The sequence below is a fragment of the Kogia breviceps genome, chromosome 15 (assembly GCF_026419965.1).
Source record: "Kogia breviceps isolate mKogBre1 chromosome 15, mKogBre1 haplotype 1, whole genome shotgun sequence".
Lineage (NCBI taxonomy): Eukaryota > Metazoa > Chordata > Mammalia > Artiodactyla > Physeteridae > Kogia > Kogia breviceps.
The window spans coordinates 62,028,791-62,048,545 of record NC_081324.1 but is presented as its reverse complement, the minus strand read 5'-3'; the positions used below and the strand labels follow the sequence as shown (position 1 = coordinate 62,048,545).

General features: G+C 44.4%; 1 protein-coding gene across 26 annotated transcripts in view; it reads right to left on the bottom strand.

The window, feature by feature from the left end:
- PRELID3A (PRELI domain containing 3A) overlaps positions 1 to 19,755 on the bottom strand; it is an 82,302-nt gene that overhangs the window by 43,529 nt on the left and 19,018 nt on the right. For 20 of the 26 annotated variants that reach the window (XM_067015806.1, XM_067015793.1, XM_067015790.1 and 17 more), the window contains exon 1: positions 13,610 to 13,848. The exons of 5 other annotated variants lie outside the window; for them this stretch is intronic. In XM_067015806.1, the coding sequence (XP_066871907.1) occupies positions 13,610 to 13,641 (32 nt within the window). In that variant the 5' untranslated portion in view covers positions 13,642 to 13,848. Of the gene's footprint in view, positions 1 to 13,609; positions 13,861 to 19,755 lie in introns of those variants that run through there. One more of the 26 variants, XM_059039938.2, reaches the window with a different exon arrangement.

Genomic DNA, 19,755 nt, shown 5'->3' with positions numbered 1-19,755 from the left:
ATTGCTGGATCATATGGTAATTCTATTTTTAGTTTTTTAAGGAACCTCCATACTGTTCTCCATAGTGGCTGTATCAATTTACATTTCCACCAACAGTGCAAGAGGGTTCCCTTTTCTCCACACCCTCTCCAGCATTAGTTATTTGTAGATTTTCTGATGATGCCCATTCTAACTGGTGTGAGGTGATACCTCATTGTACTTTTGATTTGCATTTCTCTAATAATTAGTGATGCTGAGCAGCTTTTCATGTGCTTCTTGGCCATCTGTGTGTCTTCTTTGGAGAAATGTCTATTTAGGTCTTCTGCCCATTTTCTGATTGGGTTGTTTTTTTAATATTGAACTGCATGAGCTGTTTATATATTTTGGAGATTAATCCTTTGTCCACTGATTCATTTGCAAATATTTTCTCCCATTCTGAAGGTTGTCTTTTCATCTTGTTTGTAGTTGCCTTTGCTTTGCAAAAGATTTTAAGTTTCATTAGGTCCAGTTTGTTTATTTTTGCTTTTATTTCCATTACTCTAGGAGGTGGGTCAAAAAAGATCTTGCTGTGATTTATGTCAAAGAGTGTTCTTCCTATGTTTTCCTCTAAGAGTTTTATAGAGTCCGGTCTTAAATTTAGGTCTTGAATCCATTTTGAGTTTATTTTTGTGTATGGTGTTAGGGAGTGTTCTAATTTCATTCTTTTACCTATAGCTGTCCAGTTTTCCCAGCATCACTTATTGAAGAGACTGTCTTTTCTCCATTGTATACCCTTGCCTCCTTTGTCATAGATTACTTGACCATAGGTGCATGGATATTATCTCTGGGCTTTCTATCCTGTTTCATTGATCTATATTTCTGTTTGTGTGCTAGTACTATGTTGTCTTGATTACTGTAGCTTTGTAGTATAGTCTGAAGTCAGGGAGTCTGATTCCTCCAGCTCTGTCTTTTTCCCTCAAGACTGCTATGGCTATTCGGGGTCTTTTCTGTCTCCATACAAATTTTAAGACTTTTTGTTCTAGTTCTGTAAAAAACGCCATTGGTAATTTGATAGGGATTGCATTGAATCTGTAGATTGCTTTGGGTAGTATAGTCATTTTCACAATAATGATTCTTCCAACCCAAGAACATGGTATATCTCTCCATCTGTTTGTATCATCCTTAATTTTTCTCATCAGTGTCTTACAGTTTTCTGCATACAGGTCCTTTGTCTCCCTAGGTAGGTTTATTCCTAGGTATTTTATTCTTTTTGTTGCAATGGTAAATGGGAGTGTTTCCTTAATTTCTCTTTCAGATTTTTCATCATTAGTTTATAGGAATGCAAGAGATTTCAGTGCAGTAATTTTGTATCCTGCTACATTACCAAATTCACTGATTAGCTCTAGTACTTTTCTGGTGGCATCTTTGGGATTCTCTATGCACGTACAGTATCGTGTCAACTGCAAATAGTGAAAATTTTACTTCTTCTTTTCTGATTTGAATTCTTTTTTTTTCTTTTTCTTCTCTGATTGCTGTGGCTAAAACTTCCATAACTATGTTGAATAACAGTGACAAAGGTGGACATCTTTGTCTTGTTCCTGATCTTAGAGGAAATGCTTTCAGTTTTTCACCATTGAGAATGATGTTTGCTGTGGGTTTGTCATATATGGCCTTTATTATGTTGAGGTAGGTTCTCTCTATGCCCACTTTCTGGAGAGTTTTGATCAAAAATGGGTGTTGAATTTCGTCAAATGCTTTTTCTGCAACTATTCAGATGATCATATGGTTTTTATTCTTAAATTTGTTAATATAGTGTATCACATTGATTGATTTGCATATATTGAAGAATCCTTGCATCCCTGGGATAAATCCCACTTGATCATGGGGTATGATCCTTTTAATGTGTTGTTGGATTCAGTTTGCTAGTATTTTGTTGAGCATTTTTGTGTCTATGTTCATCAGTGATATTGGTCTGTAATTTTCTTTTTTTGTGATATCTTTGTCTGGTTTTGGTATCAGGGTGATGGTGGCCTCATAGAATAAGCTTGGGAGTGTTCCTTCCTCTGTAATTTTCTGGAAGAGTTTGAGAAGGATGGGTGTTAGCTCTTCTCTAAATGTTTGATAGAATTCATCTCTAAAGCCATCTGGTCCTGGACTTTTGTTTGTTGGAAGTTTTTTAATCACAGTTTTAATTTCATTACTTGTGATTGGTCTGTTCATATTTTCTATTTCTTCCTGGTTCATTCTTGGAAGGTTATACTTTTCTAAGAATTTGTCCATTTCTTCCAAGTTTTCCATTTTATTGGCATAGAACTGCTTGTAGTAGTCTCTTATGATGCTTTGTATTTCTGCAGTGTCTGTTGTAACTTCTCCTTTTTCATTTTTAATTTTATTGATTTGAGTCCCCTCCCTCTTTTTCTTGATGAGTCTGGCTAATGGTCTATAAATTTTTTTAATCTTCTCAAAGAACCAGCTTTTAGTTTTATTGATCTTTGCTATTGTTTTCTGTTTCTATTTCATTTATTTCTGCTCTGATCTTTATGATTTCTTTCCTTCTGCTAACTTTGGGTTTTGTTTGTTCTTCTTTCTCTAGTTCCTGTAGGTGTAAGGTTAGATTGTTTACTTGAGATTTCTCTTGTTTCTTGAGGTAGGCTTGTATAGCTATAAACTTCCCTCTTAGAACTGCTTTTGCTGCATCCCAAAGGTTTTGGATCATCGTGTTTTCATTGTCATTTGTCTCTAGGTATTTTTTGATTTCCTCTTTGATTTCTTCAATGATCTCTTAGTTATTTAGTAACATATTGTTTAGCCTCCATGTGTTTGTGTTTTTAACGTTTTTTTTTTCCCTGTAATTGATTTCTAATCTCATAGCATTGTGGTCAGAAAAGATGCTTGATATGATTTCAATTTTCTTAAATTTACTGAGGCTTGATTTGTGACCCAAAATGTGATCTATCCTGGAGAATGTTCCATGTGCACTTGAGAAGAAAGTGTAATCTGCTGTTTTTGGATGGAATGTCCTATAAATATCAATTAAATCTATCTGGTCTATTTATGGTGTCATTTAAAGCTTGTGTTTCCTTATTTTCTGTTTGGATGATCTGTCCATTGGTGTAAGTGAGGTGTTAAAGTCCCCCACTATTATTGTGTTACTGTCCATTTCCTCTTTTATAGCTGTTAGCAGTTGCCATATGTATTCAGGCGCTCCTATGTTGGGTGCATATACATTTATAATTGTTATATTTTCTTCTTGGATTGATCCCTTGATCATTATGTAGTGTCCTTCCTTGTCTCTTGTAACATTATTTTAAAGTCTATTTTATCTGATATGAGTATTGCTACTCTAGCTTTCTTTTGATTTCCATTTGCCTGGAATATCTTTTCCATCCCCTCACTTTCAGTCTGTTTGTTCCCCTAGGTCTGAAGTGGGTCTCTTGTAGACAGCATATATACGGGTCTTGTTTTTGTATCCATTCAGCAAGCCTGTGTCTTTTGGTTGGAGCATTTAATCCATTCATGTTTAAGGTAATTATCGATATGTATGTTCCTATTACCATTTTCTTAATTGTTATGGGTTTGTTTTTGTAGGTCCTTTTCTTCTCTTGTGTTTCCCACTTAGAAAAGTTCCTTTAGCATTTGTAGAGCTGGTTTGGTGGTGCTGAATTCTCTTAGCTTTTGCTTGTCTGTAAAGCTTTTGATTTCTCCATCGAATCTGAATGAGATTCTTGCTGGGTAGAGTAATCTTGGTTGTAGGTTCTTCCCTTTCATCACTTTAAATATATCATGCCACTCCCCTTTGGCTTGTAGAGCTTCTGCTGAGAAATCAGCTGTTAACCTTATGGGAGTTCCCTTGTATGTTATTTGTCGTTTTCCCCTTGTTGCTTTCAATAATTTTTCTTTGTCTTTAATTCTTGTCAATTTGATTACTATGTGTCTCCACGTGTTTCTCCTTGGGTTTATCCTGCCTGGGACTCTCTGCGCTCCCTGGACTTGGGTAGCTATTTCCTTTCCCATGTTAGGGAAGTTTATGACTATAATCTCTTCAAATATTTTCTTGAGTCCTTTCTCTCTCTCTTCTCCTTCTGGGACCCCTATAATGCAAATGTTGTTGCGTTTAACGTTGTCCCAGAGGTCTCTTAGGCTGTCTTCATTTCTTTTCATTTTTTTCTTTATTTTGTTCCATGGCAGTGAATTCCACCATTCTGTCTTCCAGGTCACTTATCCGGTCTTCTGCCTCAGTTATTCTGCTATTGATTCCTTCTAGTGTATTTTTCATTTCAGTTATTGTATTATTCATCTCTGTTTGTTTGTTCTTTAATTCTTCAAGGTGTTTGTTCTTTACTTTTTCTAGGTCTTTGTTAAACATTTCTTGCATCTTCTCCATCTTTGCCTCCATTCTTTTTCCGAGGTCCTGAATCATCTTCACTATCATTATTCTGAATTCCTTTTCTGAAAGGCTGCCTACCTCCACTTCATTTAGTTGTTTTCCTGGGGTTTTATCTTGTTCCTTCATCTGGTACATAGCCCTCTGCCATTTCATCGTGTCTATCTTTCTGTGAATGTGGTTTTTGTTCCACAGGCTGTAGGACTGTAGTTCTTCTTGCTTCTGCTGTCTTCCCTCTGGTGGATGAGGCTATCTAAGAGGTCTGTGCCAGTTTCCTGATGGGAGGGACTGGTGGGGGGTAGAGCTGAGTGTCGCTCTGGTGGGCAGTGCTCAGTAAAACTTTAACCCTCTTGTCTGCTGATGGGTGGGGCTGGGTTCTCTCCCTGTTGGTTGTTTGGCCTGAGGCAACCCAACACGGGAGCCTACCCTGCTCTTTGGTGGGGATAATGGTGGACTCCGGGAGGGCTCACACCAAGGAGTACTTCCCAGAACTTCTGCTGCCAGTGTCCCTGTCCCAGCAGTGAGACACAGCTACCCCCTCCTCTGTAGGAGATCCTCCAACACTAGCAGGTAGGTCTGGTTCAGACTCCTATGGGGTCACTGCTCCTTCCCCTGAGTCCCAATGCACACACTACTTTGTGTGTGCCCTCTAAGAGTGGAATCTCTGTTTCTCCCAGTCCTGTCAAAGTCCTGCAATCAAATCCTGCTAGCCTTCAAAGTCTGATTCTCTAGGAATTCCTCCTCCCTTTGCCGGACCCCCAGGTTGGGAAACCTGACGTGGGGCTCAGAACCGTCACTCCAGTGGGTAGACTTCTGTGGTATAAGTGCTCTCCAGTTTGTGAGCCACCCACCCAGCAGTTATGGGATTTAGTTTTATTGTGATTGAGCCCCTCCTACTGTCTCATTGTGTCTTCTCCTTTGTCTTTGGATATGGGGTATCTTTTTTGGTGAGTTCCACTGTCTTCCTGTCGATGACTGTTCAGCAGTTAGTTGTGATTCCAGTGCTCTGAGAAGAGGAAGTGAGCACACATCCTTCTACTCTGCCATCTTGAACCAATCTCCTCTGGCGGATTATTATTTTTTTTTTTTTAATTTTTTTGGCGCGAGGGCCGCGAGCGACCGCGGACCTCCCGGACCAACCCCCGCGCCGAGGGTGGCAGAGGACCCGGACGCCGACGCCCCTCCGGCCCCGCACGGTCTCTCCCCCACCCCCCGGCAGATTATTTTGATCGCGTCCAAACTTCACTGTACAATGAAGACAGCAGGGAAAACTGGTTCACACCAGCCTTTCAACAGGTCTTTTTCCTTAGGATAAATTTCTAGAATGGAATTACTAAATTAAGCATTAAAGATTATGAACATATTGAAGGTTTTTTTTTCATCTTTGATGTCCTTTTAAAATATAACTTATTGACCGTGAATTTACTTTATACTCATAAAACACTCATCCCAGGTCAAAAAGCTAGCAATGAGATGCAGACTAGAGCCGGGCCTCCCAGCCCCTACTCCACGATTTTTCTGTCACACCCACGGCCTCTGCACTGTCAGGTCCAGAAGCCCCGCTCTTTAACAAAGAAATGCTTTTTCAAGCCATGGAATCGTGTCACTGCACTAACATGTCCACCAGCTCCAAAGGAGCAGAGATGAGCCTGGTCCTGATCACTCTGCAGGGGACAGGGAGCCTTTCTTCTCAGGAAAAGAACTGTCAGGAGCACAGTCGACAACTCTGCAGAAGGAGGGAGAATCCACATACTCATGAGAGCAGAGGCAGGGGATGGGGGCTGCCCAGGGAAATAAGCTGTGAGCTTTGTAAGTCAAGTTCCCCAGAGTAGTTCTCATAAAAATCATTACTTTAGGCAGAATAGGGTCTGCCTTCTAAAATTAATTGAAATTATCTAAAAGTTGATAAACATTTGTATTAAGCACATCTCACACAATGCTTCTTTTATATAGAAACCTTGCATCTTTCTAATTGATGATTTCAACTAAATACAATGTGCTTAAAACACATAAAAAATAATTTCCAGACATCAACAGAATGATGCAGGATAAGGATAAACATAATAATATTTTTTAGAGACTTCCCTGGTGGCACAGTGGTTAGGAATCTGCCTGCCAATGCAGGGAACACGGGTTCGATCCCTGGTCCGGGAAGATCCCGCATATCGCGTAGCAACTAAGTCTGTGTGCCACAACTACTGAGCCTCCATGCCACAGCTACTGAAGCCCACGTGCCTAGAGGCCGTGCTCCACAACAAGAAAAGCTACCACAATAAGAAGCCCGTGCACAGCAATGAAGAGTAGCCCCCACTCGCCACAACTAGAGAAAGCCCACGTGCAGCAATGAAGCCCCAATGCAGCCAAAACTAAATAAATAAATTTATTTTTAAAAATAATATTTTTTAAGTTACAAGGTTTAAGTACACAAGTCAGTATCACACACTTCTTGGTTAAAGAAAATAGCCCAATACTCATTTGACTGGCAAAAGCTGAGAAGTCTGGCAATGTCAAGTGTCAGGAGGACGTGGGAACAGGAAGCCAGGCCTGCAGGTGTACATGTGAATGGGCCCCACTCCTGGGAGAGGCAGAAGGGAGACTTGCTGAAGTTCATCCTCAGGATAAAGGCCCCAGGCCTTGGCCGAGGCTCATGGTGAGCACGGTGGCCTGTGAGCTGCCCCAGGGAGGCCTCCGTGCCCATGCTGCAGGAACGGGCCAGCAGTAGCACTAGGGGCTGGGGGTGCACGGCTAGGCTGGCAGCCAGGGAGGGGGCAATTGCTGGTTCCACTTGGGGGCACTGGAGAGGAAGAACAAGGCAACTCTACGCTCAGCGAGGATGTCAGAAATAGGAAGTGGGGTGAGGACACAGGGTGCCTGGGACCTGCCTACAACAACCCAGGGGAAGGAGCAGGGAATGGGGGCGCGTGAGACCAGACATCTGTGAGAGGCATCGTTAGCCTGCAGGAGGGGACTACACTCATTATTCCAGTCTCCACTCTTGCATAACGTGCATAATAATGAGTCCAAAAAGAAAATTGAAGGAGGGACTTCTCTGGTGGCGCCGTGGTTAGGATCCTGCTCTCCCAATGCAGGGGGCCCAGGTTCGATCCCTGGTCAGGGAACTGGATCCCACATGCTGCAGATGGGAGTTCACATGCCACAATTAAGCGGCCTGTGGGCCACAGCTGAGGAGTCCATGAGCCGCAACTAAGAAAGCCTGCGTGGGGACTTCCCTGGTGGTGCAGTGGTTAAGAATCCGCCTGCCAATGCAGGGGACACAGGTTCAAGCCCTGGTCTGGGAAGATCCCACATGCCACGGAGCAACTAAGCCCGTGAGCCACAAGTACTGAGCTCGCGTGCCACAACTACTGAATCCCATGCACCTAGAGCCCATGCTCCACAACAAGAGAAGCCACTACAGTGAAAAGCCCACGCACCACAACAAAGAGTAGCCCCCACATGCCGCAACTAGAGAAAGCCCGCGTGCAGCAATGAAGACCCAACACAACCATAAATAAAATATTTTTTAAAAAAGAAAGCCCGCCTGCCGCAACTAAGACCCAGCGTGATGAAATAAAAAAATAAAATAAAATGGAATGGAAATGAAATGAAATAAAATAAATATATATTTAAAAGAAAAAAAAGATGAAGGAAAAGTGCTCAGACCCCAAGAGACCCGGGCCAGCCCAGTGGTTCTTGGAGCAAGGCCCGCAAAGCTGGGCTCTCTGGCCCCTCCAGGAGCCTGGGCGCTGCTGGGAGGGCCTGCCCTCCTGGCTGCACAACATCAGCCAAAGCTGCAGGAGCCCGAGTCAGGCCACAAACTGCCAGCCTCTCCCTAGGAGTGACGGCCAGGCCAAGGCTGCATGGTGGTCACTGCTGAGCTGTGCACTCAAGGCCCATCCCTGAGGAGAGAGTAAAAGGACTCATTTTACTACACCAGGATTCCTGGTTCTGAGCGAGGGCACAGAAAGGACGCGGGAGGACTTGCTGGTCGGGAAGCACTGACGGCCACAGGGGTGGCAGCCCAGCTACTGTGCTTCCCCAGCCACCACTTCTCCTTGAAACTACTGACCACAAACTGTGGTCACTCAGACGTGTGTGTCGGACAGGCATTTTCTCAAAGATTAATGAAGTTAGCCTGTCACTTGGAGGAAAACACCTGATGGCATTTGCTGCCAAAGATAAAACTTGAGCTTCTAAGTGAAAACTGGAATTTTAGAAAACTTTCATCACTACCATGGGCCTGCTTCTTGCCCCACACTGTACCCGGTGACCCACACAGCCAAGTGACCAGTGCGAGACGTCACAGATCACATGGGAGAAGGACTCATTCAAAGTACGAGACGGACCAGTTACTCTGGTCCTCATGGTGTCAGATTTTACACTGCAATTAATCTGAGAAACTACCACTTGTTTCGTTGCAGTAGCAAAGAACAGCCACAACTATTTTCAGAGACTTTTGAAATACCTTTGCCAAATAGGTTTTACTCACATACAGTGTGAGGCTGGATTTTAATCATTTACTTCAACCAAAACAACAGGCTGCAAACACTGAATGCAGAAGCCGACAGGACCATCAAGTTAGCGTCCATGCAGGGATCTCCCTGCTAGTCTAGTGGTAAAGAAGCCACCTTCCAATGCAGGGGACACGGGTCTGATCCCTGGTCGGAGAACTAAGATCCCACGTGCCACGGGGCAACTAAGCCTGTGCACCACAACTACTGAGCCTGTGTGCCTCAACTAGAGAGCCCACATGCCGCACCTACAGAGCCCACATGCTCTGGAGCCCATGTGCCACTAGAGAGAAGCTCAGGTGCTGCAATGAAAGATCCCACATGCTGCAACAAAGATTCCGCGTGCCGCAACTAAGACCCAACGCAGCCAAAAAATAAATTAATTAAATTATTTTTAAATAAAATAAAAAATTAAATCTGTTGACTATAAAAAAACAGTGTCTATGCAGCCTGACATTATAGAAATTGGGAAAAAAATAAACAAAACAGTGCCACTCTTACTACTTTGAGGGGTTTTGGAAACTACAGGTTTTTTAAATTTAAGAAATATTTATGTTAATGTAACGAGTTTATTACTGTTAATTTTAATATATTAATAAATATCTTAAAATTTATCAGTTTTAATTTCTAATATGGTAAATATTAGATTTAACCCACATAAATAAACACTGTTTGGGTCCCCAATATTTTCTAAGAGTGTAAAGAGGTCCTACTGCTGACGAATTTGAGGATTTCTGGCCTAAGTAGGCCCTTGATTAAGTGACCCAGAAATATATACAGGAGTGGTCACCACAACATGATTTGTAATAAGGGGGAAACAATGTCCCTTCAATAAGAGAAAGAAAAAATGGTGACATATTCTTTATGGAATAAATGGAATATTGGAATATTATACAGCTGAGATACAAATGTGTATGTGTACATGTAAACACACAGATCTCAAATAGATATACACACACATGCACAGATCTCAGGAACACACTGTTGAGAAGAAAGGGAAACTGAAAAGATCTGTACAAGATGGTGCCAGTGATTTCTATTTTAAAAAAACAAACAATACTACATTTTGTTTATGGAACATATACCTTCGGGAGGCTACCCACCAGGTTCACAATCATGACCGCCTATGAGAGAGAGGAGGGAACAGCACTAGGAGGGGACAGTGGGCACTTCACCTCCTACCTGTAACATTCCATTTCTCTTATTTAAAAAAGGAGGGGGTTCCCTCCTCCTGGCCAGAGAGCAAGCCTGCTTTAGGGCAGCCTCTCCTCCTTACTTCTGTGAGAGGGACACTGCCTACTAGAGACCTCTCCTGGGAGCTGCTAGAATCCAAGCAGTGTACAGCCTTGACTCTGCTGGGAATCTACTCATACTGGCTGTTATTAAAGATTTTGTTATGGTCCACCTGAAACCTCAGTCAATGCTGTAAGGATGGGATTTATAAACCTGCATTTACCAGCCTGTTAATTTTTAAGTGTCCCTTTCTATATGTTTCTATTTCAGTCCTATATTTTCCACTACTATTTAATCTACTTTGAACCAAAGGGCTCTCTATTTCTGTGGGAGTTTATACTGCTCTCAGCTCTGTCTGATCTCCAGTGCCCAGGGTTTCTTCGGTGTGTGAACAATGGAGGAAAACTTGACTCAAAAGTTTTCGTGCTCCAGCAAAGGAAACAAAATGAAACAAAAAGACAACCTATGGAATGGGAGAAAATTTTGCAAACGATGCAACTGATTAATTTCCAAAATATAAAAACAGCTCATACAGCTCAATAACAACAACAACAACAACAAAAAAAAACCAATCCAAAAATGGGCAAAAGACCTAAATAGACATTTCTCCAAAGAAGACACACAGATGGCCAATAGGCACATGAAAAGATGGTCAACATTGCTAATCCTTAGAGAAATGTAAATCAAAATTACAATGAGGTGCCACCTCACACCAGTCAGAGTGGCCATCATTAAAAAGTCTACAAATAACAAATGCTGGAGAGGGTGTGGAGAACAGGGAACCCTCTTACACTGTTTGTGAAAATGTAAATTGGTGCAGCCACTATGGAAAACAGTAGGGACGTTCCTCAAAAAACTAAAAATAGAGTTACCATATGATCCTGCAATCCCATTCCTGGGCATATATCCAGAGAAAACTATAATTCAAAAAGATACACGCACCCCAACGTTCACTGCAGCACTGTTTACAATAGCCAAGATATGGAAGCAACCTAAATGTCCATCTAAAGATGAACGGATAAAGAAGATGTGGTATATGTACATGATGAAATACTATTCAGCTACAAAAAAAGAATGAAGTAATGTCATTTGCAGCAACATGGATGGACCTGGAGATTATCATACTAAGTGAAGCAAAAGTCAAGCAAAGACAAATATCATATGATATTGCTTATATGTGGAATCTTAAAAAAATGATACAAATGAACTTACTTACAAAACAGAAATAGACTCACAGACATAGAAAACAAACTTACGATTACCAAAGGGGGAAGGGAGGGAATTAAATTAGGAATTGGGAATTAAAATATACACACTGCTATATATAAAATACATAACCAACAAGGACCTGTGTATAGCACAGGGAACTATACTCAGTATCTTGTAATAACCTATAATGGAAAAGAATCAAAAAAAGAGTGTGTATATATATATATATATATATATAATCTGAATCACTTTGCAGTACACCTAAAACAAATACAACATTGTTGGACTTCCCCGGTGGTCTAGTGGTTGAGACTCCATGCTTCTATTGCAGGGGTGCAGTTTGAGCCCTGGTCAGGGAACTAAGATCTCACATGTCTGTGGTGCGGCAAGGGGGTGGGAGGGACTAATACAACATTGTATATCAACTGTATTTCAATTTAAAAAATTTTTAAGTCTTTGTGCCTGATTATTTTTGGCCTTTCAAGAGTAAATTTATTAATTTCCAATCAAATATTCAACAAACATATAAAAAGAAAACAAGTATAGAAAGAAAAAGGTGTGTAATCCTCAGAGGAAAAAAATCAGGGATTTCAAGGGACTGAGCAAGGGGAAAACTCCAAGGTAAGCTCAGCTAGAAAGCCAGACTTCCAAATCTGTACTGTCCTGCAGATGTGATGCTGCCACACAGCATCATGTCACCCGCCCTGGCAGCCATGTGACCTCCCCCCAGCTGTCTTCCACATTTGTCAATTCTCATCATGGTGCTTGGCTTTTAAGTTCAAAAATCAATGGGAGGAGATCTGTGGCCAGTCCACAGGAGGTCAGGGGTTGACAGGAATTACTCTGGTGGACAGTCGCCCTCATTTCAAAGGACATCTGCTCCCCAGGATATTCCTTGGTCCCTCACTGAGCACCTACTACGTTCCAGGGACACAAAATGAATGAAGTGAGGGTCGAAGCAAGGATGCACACTACCACACGGATAAACCTCAACCATCATGCTAGGTGAAAGCAGCCAGACACAGAAGACGGTTTGGTGTATGACTGCATTTATGTGAAATGTCCAGAAAGGCAAATCCATAGAAACAGGAAGCTGATACTGATCTGGCTGGGGAGAGGAGTGGAGAGTGACTGCAGACGGGCATGAGGGGTCTTTGTAGGATGAGGAAATGTTCTAAAACTGGACTATGGAGATGCTGTACAACTATGTAAATTTACTAAAAGTCGTTGAATTGTATGATTTAAATGGGTGAATGTTATCAATAGTGACTTTTCACAGCTGACAAATCACTTCCGCTTGTCGACCAACATTTCCTGAATTTGTAGGGCAGTCCTGGCCTGAGCTGCACAGCCTGGGCATCCACCATTTGCAGGAACTTAACCTGTCCCCTCTGCATCCAGATGGTGCCCGGCATGCCCCATCTTTGGGAGAACTGAGAAAATCTCTGGAGTAAGTCTGGGAAGGAACCCCAGACGAGATTTTTCTACAGGCTGCAGGCTGTATAAAAATCAACACTAAAAGTGGATCCCATCAAGTCTAAAGATTTCATTAAAATAATTTCGGAGGTTTTTAACCCACTGATAAATTTTCATTATAATTTTACACGAAAAGGCCAAAGGATGACAATTCTATTTCATGCAGTATTTTTTTAATTAAAAAAACGAAATGCTGTTCTAAGTGGGATCAAGGAATTTAAAAATCTTAGTTCCTTTAAAAAATATGAAAGAGGGCTTCCCTGGTGGCGCAGTGGTTGAGAATCCGCCTGCCGATGCAGGGGACACGGGTTCGTGCCCCGGTCTGGGAAGATCCCACATGCCGCGGAGCGGCTGGGCCCGTGAGCCATGGCCGCTGAGCCTGTGCGTCCGGAGCCTATGTTCCGCAACGGGAGAGGCCACAACAGTGAGAGGCCCGTTTACCGCAAAAAAAAAAAAAAAAAAAAAAATGAAAGAATGAGCTCAGAGTGTCACAGATGAAGTGACAAGAGAAGACACCGCCTAGGTCACGAGGGCACTTTTAATCAGCTGGAGGCTTTCCAGTGCCCACAGTGCATTCAGGGCCAAAGCCCCCACATGCCCACGCCGGCTCCCTCTGGAGGCCGTGATCAGCCACTCGGCGGGTCCCGCCCCCGCCCCTTGCGACAGCCCCGCACGAGGTGAGGCCAGGCCGGCGGGGGCGAAGACACGGTCCCGCCACCCCGGGCCCTTGCAGGTCACTGCCCGCAGCGCGGCCCAACGAGGGACAGAGCCCGCCCTCCCGGAGGCCGCGGCCCAGGCCCAGGCCAGTCTGGACCCACTGAGGCCGCAGCTGGCTCACCCGAACACATGCTCCGAGCTCCAGACCCTCATCGTCGCCCACGCAGAGTGCGGCCCGGGGTGCCCCAAGCCCCGGGAAGCTCCAGGCCCGGGATGCTCTGCTCCGCGGGGGGCGGAACGTGTGGACTCGGTGTGTAGGGCGTTTAGGGAGTGGGCGGGTCGGGACTGGGCGCCCTCCCATCACAAGAGTGGCGGCACCACGGCTGCGCGGAGGCACTGCCAGTAGCTGTGCCGGCAGCAAGCACCGACTACGGGGCGGGGAGGGGGCGGGACCCTAGTGCCACTGCGGAAATGGGGGCGGGGCTCATTCCTACTGGTCAGGTGGTCCAAATTCTCCCAAAGCTCCTTCCAACCACGCTGGTTCCCACTGTTGGGAAGGATAAGGAACAGTGTGTCCCACCAGCCCGACAAGTCTCTCCGCGGAGTGTGGTGGGAGGGGGGGAGGAAGCAGCAAGTGTGGAAAGGCCTTAAACCAGAACGTGAGGCCCCTCGCAGGCAGTCTGCTGTGTGGTTCGAAGACCCCACGAAATCCAACCCTTTATCCAACCCTTTATGTAGCCAGGCAGGTGCGACCCTCGAGACCCGGATGTCAAGTGAGAAGACTGACAGCACCGCTTGTCAGAGCTCATCTTAAGTTCACCCGGCAATTAGAGTGGCCACTTGGGTTCACTACTTGTCTGTGTCCAAAGGAGAAATATATTTCTCATTCCCATAGGAGGTAGGGTTGCAGCCTGAAGCCAGGTGCTCCCTGTAAGTTAGGCTAATGTTTCAAAAGGATGGCTCCCAAGTCCCTGAGAAAAAACATTCCTGGGTTGTTCAGCTGGCCAAAGGCCTAGTTAGCCTTTAAAAACATTTACATAGGACTTTGCTGGTGGCGCAGTGGTTAAGAATCCGCCTGCCAACTCAGGGGACATGGGTTCGAGCCCTGGTCCAGGAAGATCCCACATGCCGCAGAGCAATTAAGCCCGTGCGCCACAACTACTGATCCTGCACTCTAAAGCCTACAAGCCACAACTACTGAGCCCATGCGCCACAACTACTGAAGCCCGCACGCTCTAGGGCCCACCCGTTGCAACTACTGAGCCCGTGTGCCGCAACTACTGAAGCCCGCATGCCTAGAGCCCGTGCTCCCCAACAAGAGAAGCCACTGCAATGAGAAGCACAGGCAGCGCAACGAAGAGTAGCCCCCGCTCGCCGCAACTAGAGAAAGCCCACGTGCAGCAACAAGGACCCAACGCAGCCAAAAAAATTTTTTTTAATTAAAAATAAATAAAAACATTTACATAGATCTCAAAAAGACAACTTAGAACTGTCTTAGAGTAGATGCTCTAAGAACAAGTAAAGGAGAGACCCCTTACCTTTTGCACTCGGGAAAAATCATTTTTACTCTAGATTTGTATTTACCTTGCACTTCGACAAATACAGTTCAAATGCAGAGAAGCGAGATGCTAGTTTGAGAAGAGTGTGTCGCTCTGCAGAAAGAGCTGGGGTGTAAGGGCAGCACCCAGCGCAACACCCACAGCGAGCAGTCATCCCGAGCCTACCTGTGCAATGAGTCAGTGAAGTGGGGAGATAGCAGAAGCAGCCCAAAGACCTGGTCTAGGATCCTGGCCCCACCATCTCCACGCTCCACACACTCCACCTTTGCCACCTGCGCTCTAACCTCACGGCGATCTTCCCATGTCAGCTCTGCTGCCCATTTTATTAGCGAGCAGACTGGGGTTTGAGGAGGTGTAAAAGTGCGCTGAGTGATCACACTCTGAGGGCAGAGCTGAGATGAGTCCGCCACAGCCATGCTGCAGTGACTGGCCGTTGTGGCCAGCTATGAAACACGCCCTGTGCTGGGCTCTGAGCTCAGTGCTGTCATTCTGGCTTTAAAAAGCATCATCATTGGACTTCCCTGGTGCCACAGTGGTAAAGAATCTGCCTGCCAACGCAAGGGACACAGGTTCAAGCCCTGGTCCAGGAAGATCCCACATACTGTGGAGCAACTAAGCCCGTGTGCCACAACTACTGAGCCTGCGCTCTAGAGCCTGCGAGCCACAACTACTGAGCCTGCATGCCTCATGCCTATGGCCCATGCTACGCAACAAGAGAAGCCACCACAATGAGAAGCCCGTGCACTGTAATGAAGAGTAGCCTCTGCTCACCGCAACTAGAGAAAAGCCCGTGCGCAGCAATGACGACCCAATGCAGCCAAAAATAAATAAATTGCCGTCTCTCAAACCACTGAAAAAAAGCAAAAAGCATCATCATTTACAATCAGCATTTTCCACAAACACGATTGAGCATGAGGCTGAAGAAACTGGGCTGATGGTGACAGTCAGAAAACATTGCAGTGAGAGGTTGTGGGGAAACCAAGACCCTAACCAGGAAACATCTCTGTAGAGACACTACTTAGTGGTGGAGCTGGGGCCCGAGGGCAGGAGCGCAGTGAGGGTGGCCTCTAGGCTCACTGTGACCTGCACCTGCCTCGCTTTCAAAGCCATCTTACTCACAGCTGTTGGGTCCCAGTGGCCAAGCCCGGCTCACAGAGGTGTCAGCACCTCTGTGGTTCCATCACTACTTGCACATACTTGCATCTGAGACTTACCACCACGTGTTATGACCATCAGGAACTAGGTTATCATTAACCTTGTTACTTCCAGAGTCAGAAACCCAATAGGCACACAATATATCAATGACTGTTAAACACAGATGAACGTCACACCCGGCTTCAAGTCCTATACTGCTACCTCCATTTTTGGTCAAAGATCACCATTTCACTCACTCTGTTCCACCAAGTCTGGTCCAGGAGCAGCAGAGCTGCCCAGGAGCCTATTAGAAATGGAGACCCCTGGCCCCACCACACAGCATCTTGGGAGCTGTGCCCCACTTCACATCTAAACCTTTCAAAGCAAGAGTCTGCATCTGCTCTTCCCGCTCCTTTACTACTATGTATTCCACCGCAGGCTGGAACGGGCTCCCGAAACCTCTCGTTAGTCATCAGTAACCATTGCACTTCCAGTCCAACGGGTGCCGTTCTGTCCCCCTCCCCCGGGCCTCTGTGCTGCGTGAGAAGTACTGGGCTTTCTCTCCTGGGACCTCTGCTCCCTCTGCATCCTCTTTACTGGTCCTTCCCAGGACACACGTCTCTTCCCTCTCTGTTCTTCTCCCTCTACACCTGCTCCCTGAGTGATTCACTGAGTGTCCTGGTTTCCACTAAGTCCCCAGCCTGCCTCTCCATCTCATTCCTACCCATCTGTCCAGTTCCCCACGCGGTGTTCTCTAGGTCCTACTTCAAATGCATCATGGCCACACATCTCCCATATTAAACAGACTCCTCTCCTAGGATTCACTGCCCAGGTCCCTGGCATCACCCGGGCACGCCAAGCTAGACCCCTACATCCAAACAATCATCGAGTCCTTTGGGATTTACCTCTTCTAGATTGTTTTAATCCCTTACTTCTTCCACATTCTTTAAGAGCCAATACGATTTAATAGTTGTAGCTGAAGGCATGGGTTTGAAGAGGAACAAACCTGGGTTCCAGTCCTGGCTCCCATTCTGCAAATTGCTAACCTCTCCAAATGTCAGTATCATCATCCTTGACATGGGAACGCTACTAGTAAAAAAAAAAACAAAAAGTCCTTTGGGACTTGTGGGAATTAGTGAGGACAGAGTACATGACTGTGGTTAGTATTGCTGTCACTGTCCCTGCTGACTCCTGACCTGGCTCTATCCAGCACCACCCTCTCTGGGTTCCTGCACAGCTCCCTAGCTGGCCCCTCAGAGCAGTGTCCCAACACCATGCCACACTCCCTCCAGAGCTCTGTTTGGCTGTGCCCTGGGGTGCTCCTTGGCCCCCTCGCCCTCCTACGGCTGTGCCCTATACCTCCATCGTTACTCTCAGCACATTGTTTTAGAATTACTGCACCAGTTTGTGTTTCTGTCTCTCCCACCAGATTATGCTTATTAAGGAAGCAGGTATCTAGGCTCGACCTCTCTCTTAGCTTTTGAATTGTTATCTCTGGGGTGAGGCCCAGGAACAGGCATTGTTAATGAGCAGCCAAGGCAATCACAGCGCTCTGGAGTTTGGAAAGGCGTCCTGCACTAGACTGAGCTCTGGGATGGGACCAGGCCTGGCTCATTTCTGTGTGCCCACGCTCGGTTGCGGTACCTGGCAAACAGCGAGCTCCAGATAAGTGCTTGTTCAGGGAGTCACGGATGACTCCAAGGGCATCATAAACCTGGGAGCAGGTTGGCCAGGGTGGGTGGGGCTTCATCTGTTGTCACCACTGCAGAGCCACCTGGTCGAGTTTAGGAAACCCTAGTGCCTTCGTGGGTCACCTGTGGGGTAAATTGAGAGGCTTTTCAACCGGTGGTCCTAGTCTTTTTTGTTAAGCTATTCACATGTTATATATTGAGATTCAGTGTCAAAATTTCACTTTTACAAGAGTCTGCTGCTAAAAATAAATAAGTTTGAAAACTGCTGTACCAGAATAGCTTTTTAATTTAGATAGAAAATCAATCTCCCAGCAGGTAAGGAGTTTTGAAGAACTTTTGGAGCCGTTCCTTTCCCACTGTCATGGATATTCTTCATTAGGCTCTGATGTTTAATTGATCCTGAAATACAATGATCATGAAGATTTGACTTACAGGGATTCCTCAACCCTCCATGCAGTTAGAACAAGAGGGCAGGAGGGCAGGATTCCAGCCGGCACCATCAGCATCTAGATCTTCCAAGATCCTATGTAGGAATATTATCATCATCCAGAGACAGCTCTCTAACCAGAGTCAGAACTATCCTGAACCTCAACACAGCCAAGATAGTCTCATGTTTTATTAAAATAGTATATCTCTGTGACCGTTTACTTTCTGTGGTATATGTTTCTATGTAATTAATTCCTCTTCCCAACCCTTAAATACAATTCCTGAAGTAAGTCTCTACAATAAGTAGTCTAACTTTTGCTCCTTATTTCTGTTTCTGGGCACTTTAATTCTATCCAATTCCCATTATGCCTCTGGCATTGCAAAGATGGCTTATGACCAAGGGGTCTGGTGTCCAAAACAATCATCAGTTTTCTCTCGAGAAGATACAACTAGGAAAAATTTACGAACTTTATGATTTGTGTGCACTACTGTGACCAATAGTTTTAGAAAAATGTTTGATCACTACCGAGTAAAGTGGTGACTAGGAATATTCTAAATGTTCTGCTATTGTCATTCATGAAACTTGCATTGTTAGGGTTTGATGTTGTAATTCATTCTCTTATTCGTTGTCATGTAGGAGATATTAATATTGTGTCTTTAGATTCCTTTACTTGAGGCACGTTATCAGGAACAGCAGCACAAGTCATCACCACAGACGGAAAATATCACATCAGCTTCACCTTATAGAAAATAATTAGCATTGTTATAGATGAACAACAGTAACATCATTTAGGAGGAAAAAAATCCAGACCAGCCTGTGATACTTGAAAGTTTTCTGAATGCACAATGCACAGTTGCCTTTAATAGACTAATAGATTAATAGACCTCTCCTGCCACCTGGTGGACAAACTGTGCAGCACAGCTTCGCGTGAGCAGTCTCAGGGTCCTAGCCCCCAAACACATGTAATTTATTTATTTTTTGTAATAATGTTTACCAAGCAATTTCTCTGCTGGGATATCATCCACTGAATATATACTGGCACGTGTGTGTGTGTGTGTATATATATATATATATATGCATCAATAATAATGTTCATTGTAGCATCTGAGATACAAATAAATTGGAAGCAGTCTAACTGACCCTTGGTTAGAAACTGTTACACTTTTCCCATAGAATACCAGAAAGCTTATTAAAGAACTGGGTGGAAGTATATGCTATTAACATACAAAAGTATATGTTAATCAGAAAAGCAAAGTGTATAAACTACAATTTCATTCAAATGAAAATATACTTTATATGCTCGTAAATACATGTAAACTGTATGGACACATACACAGCACACCAAAAAAAACTCTAAGAAAATTACCTTTAAGCAGTGAGAATGAGAGATTGACTTTCACTCCCTATTTAATATCATCAACTTTGCTGAATTTATTAGTTCTAGTAACTTTTAATGGATTGTTTATGATTTTCTATAATTAGGATCATGTCATGTGTGTATACAGATAGTTTTACT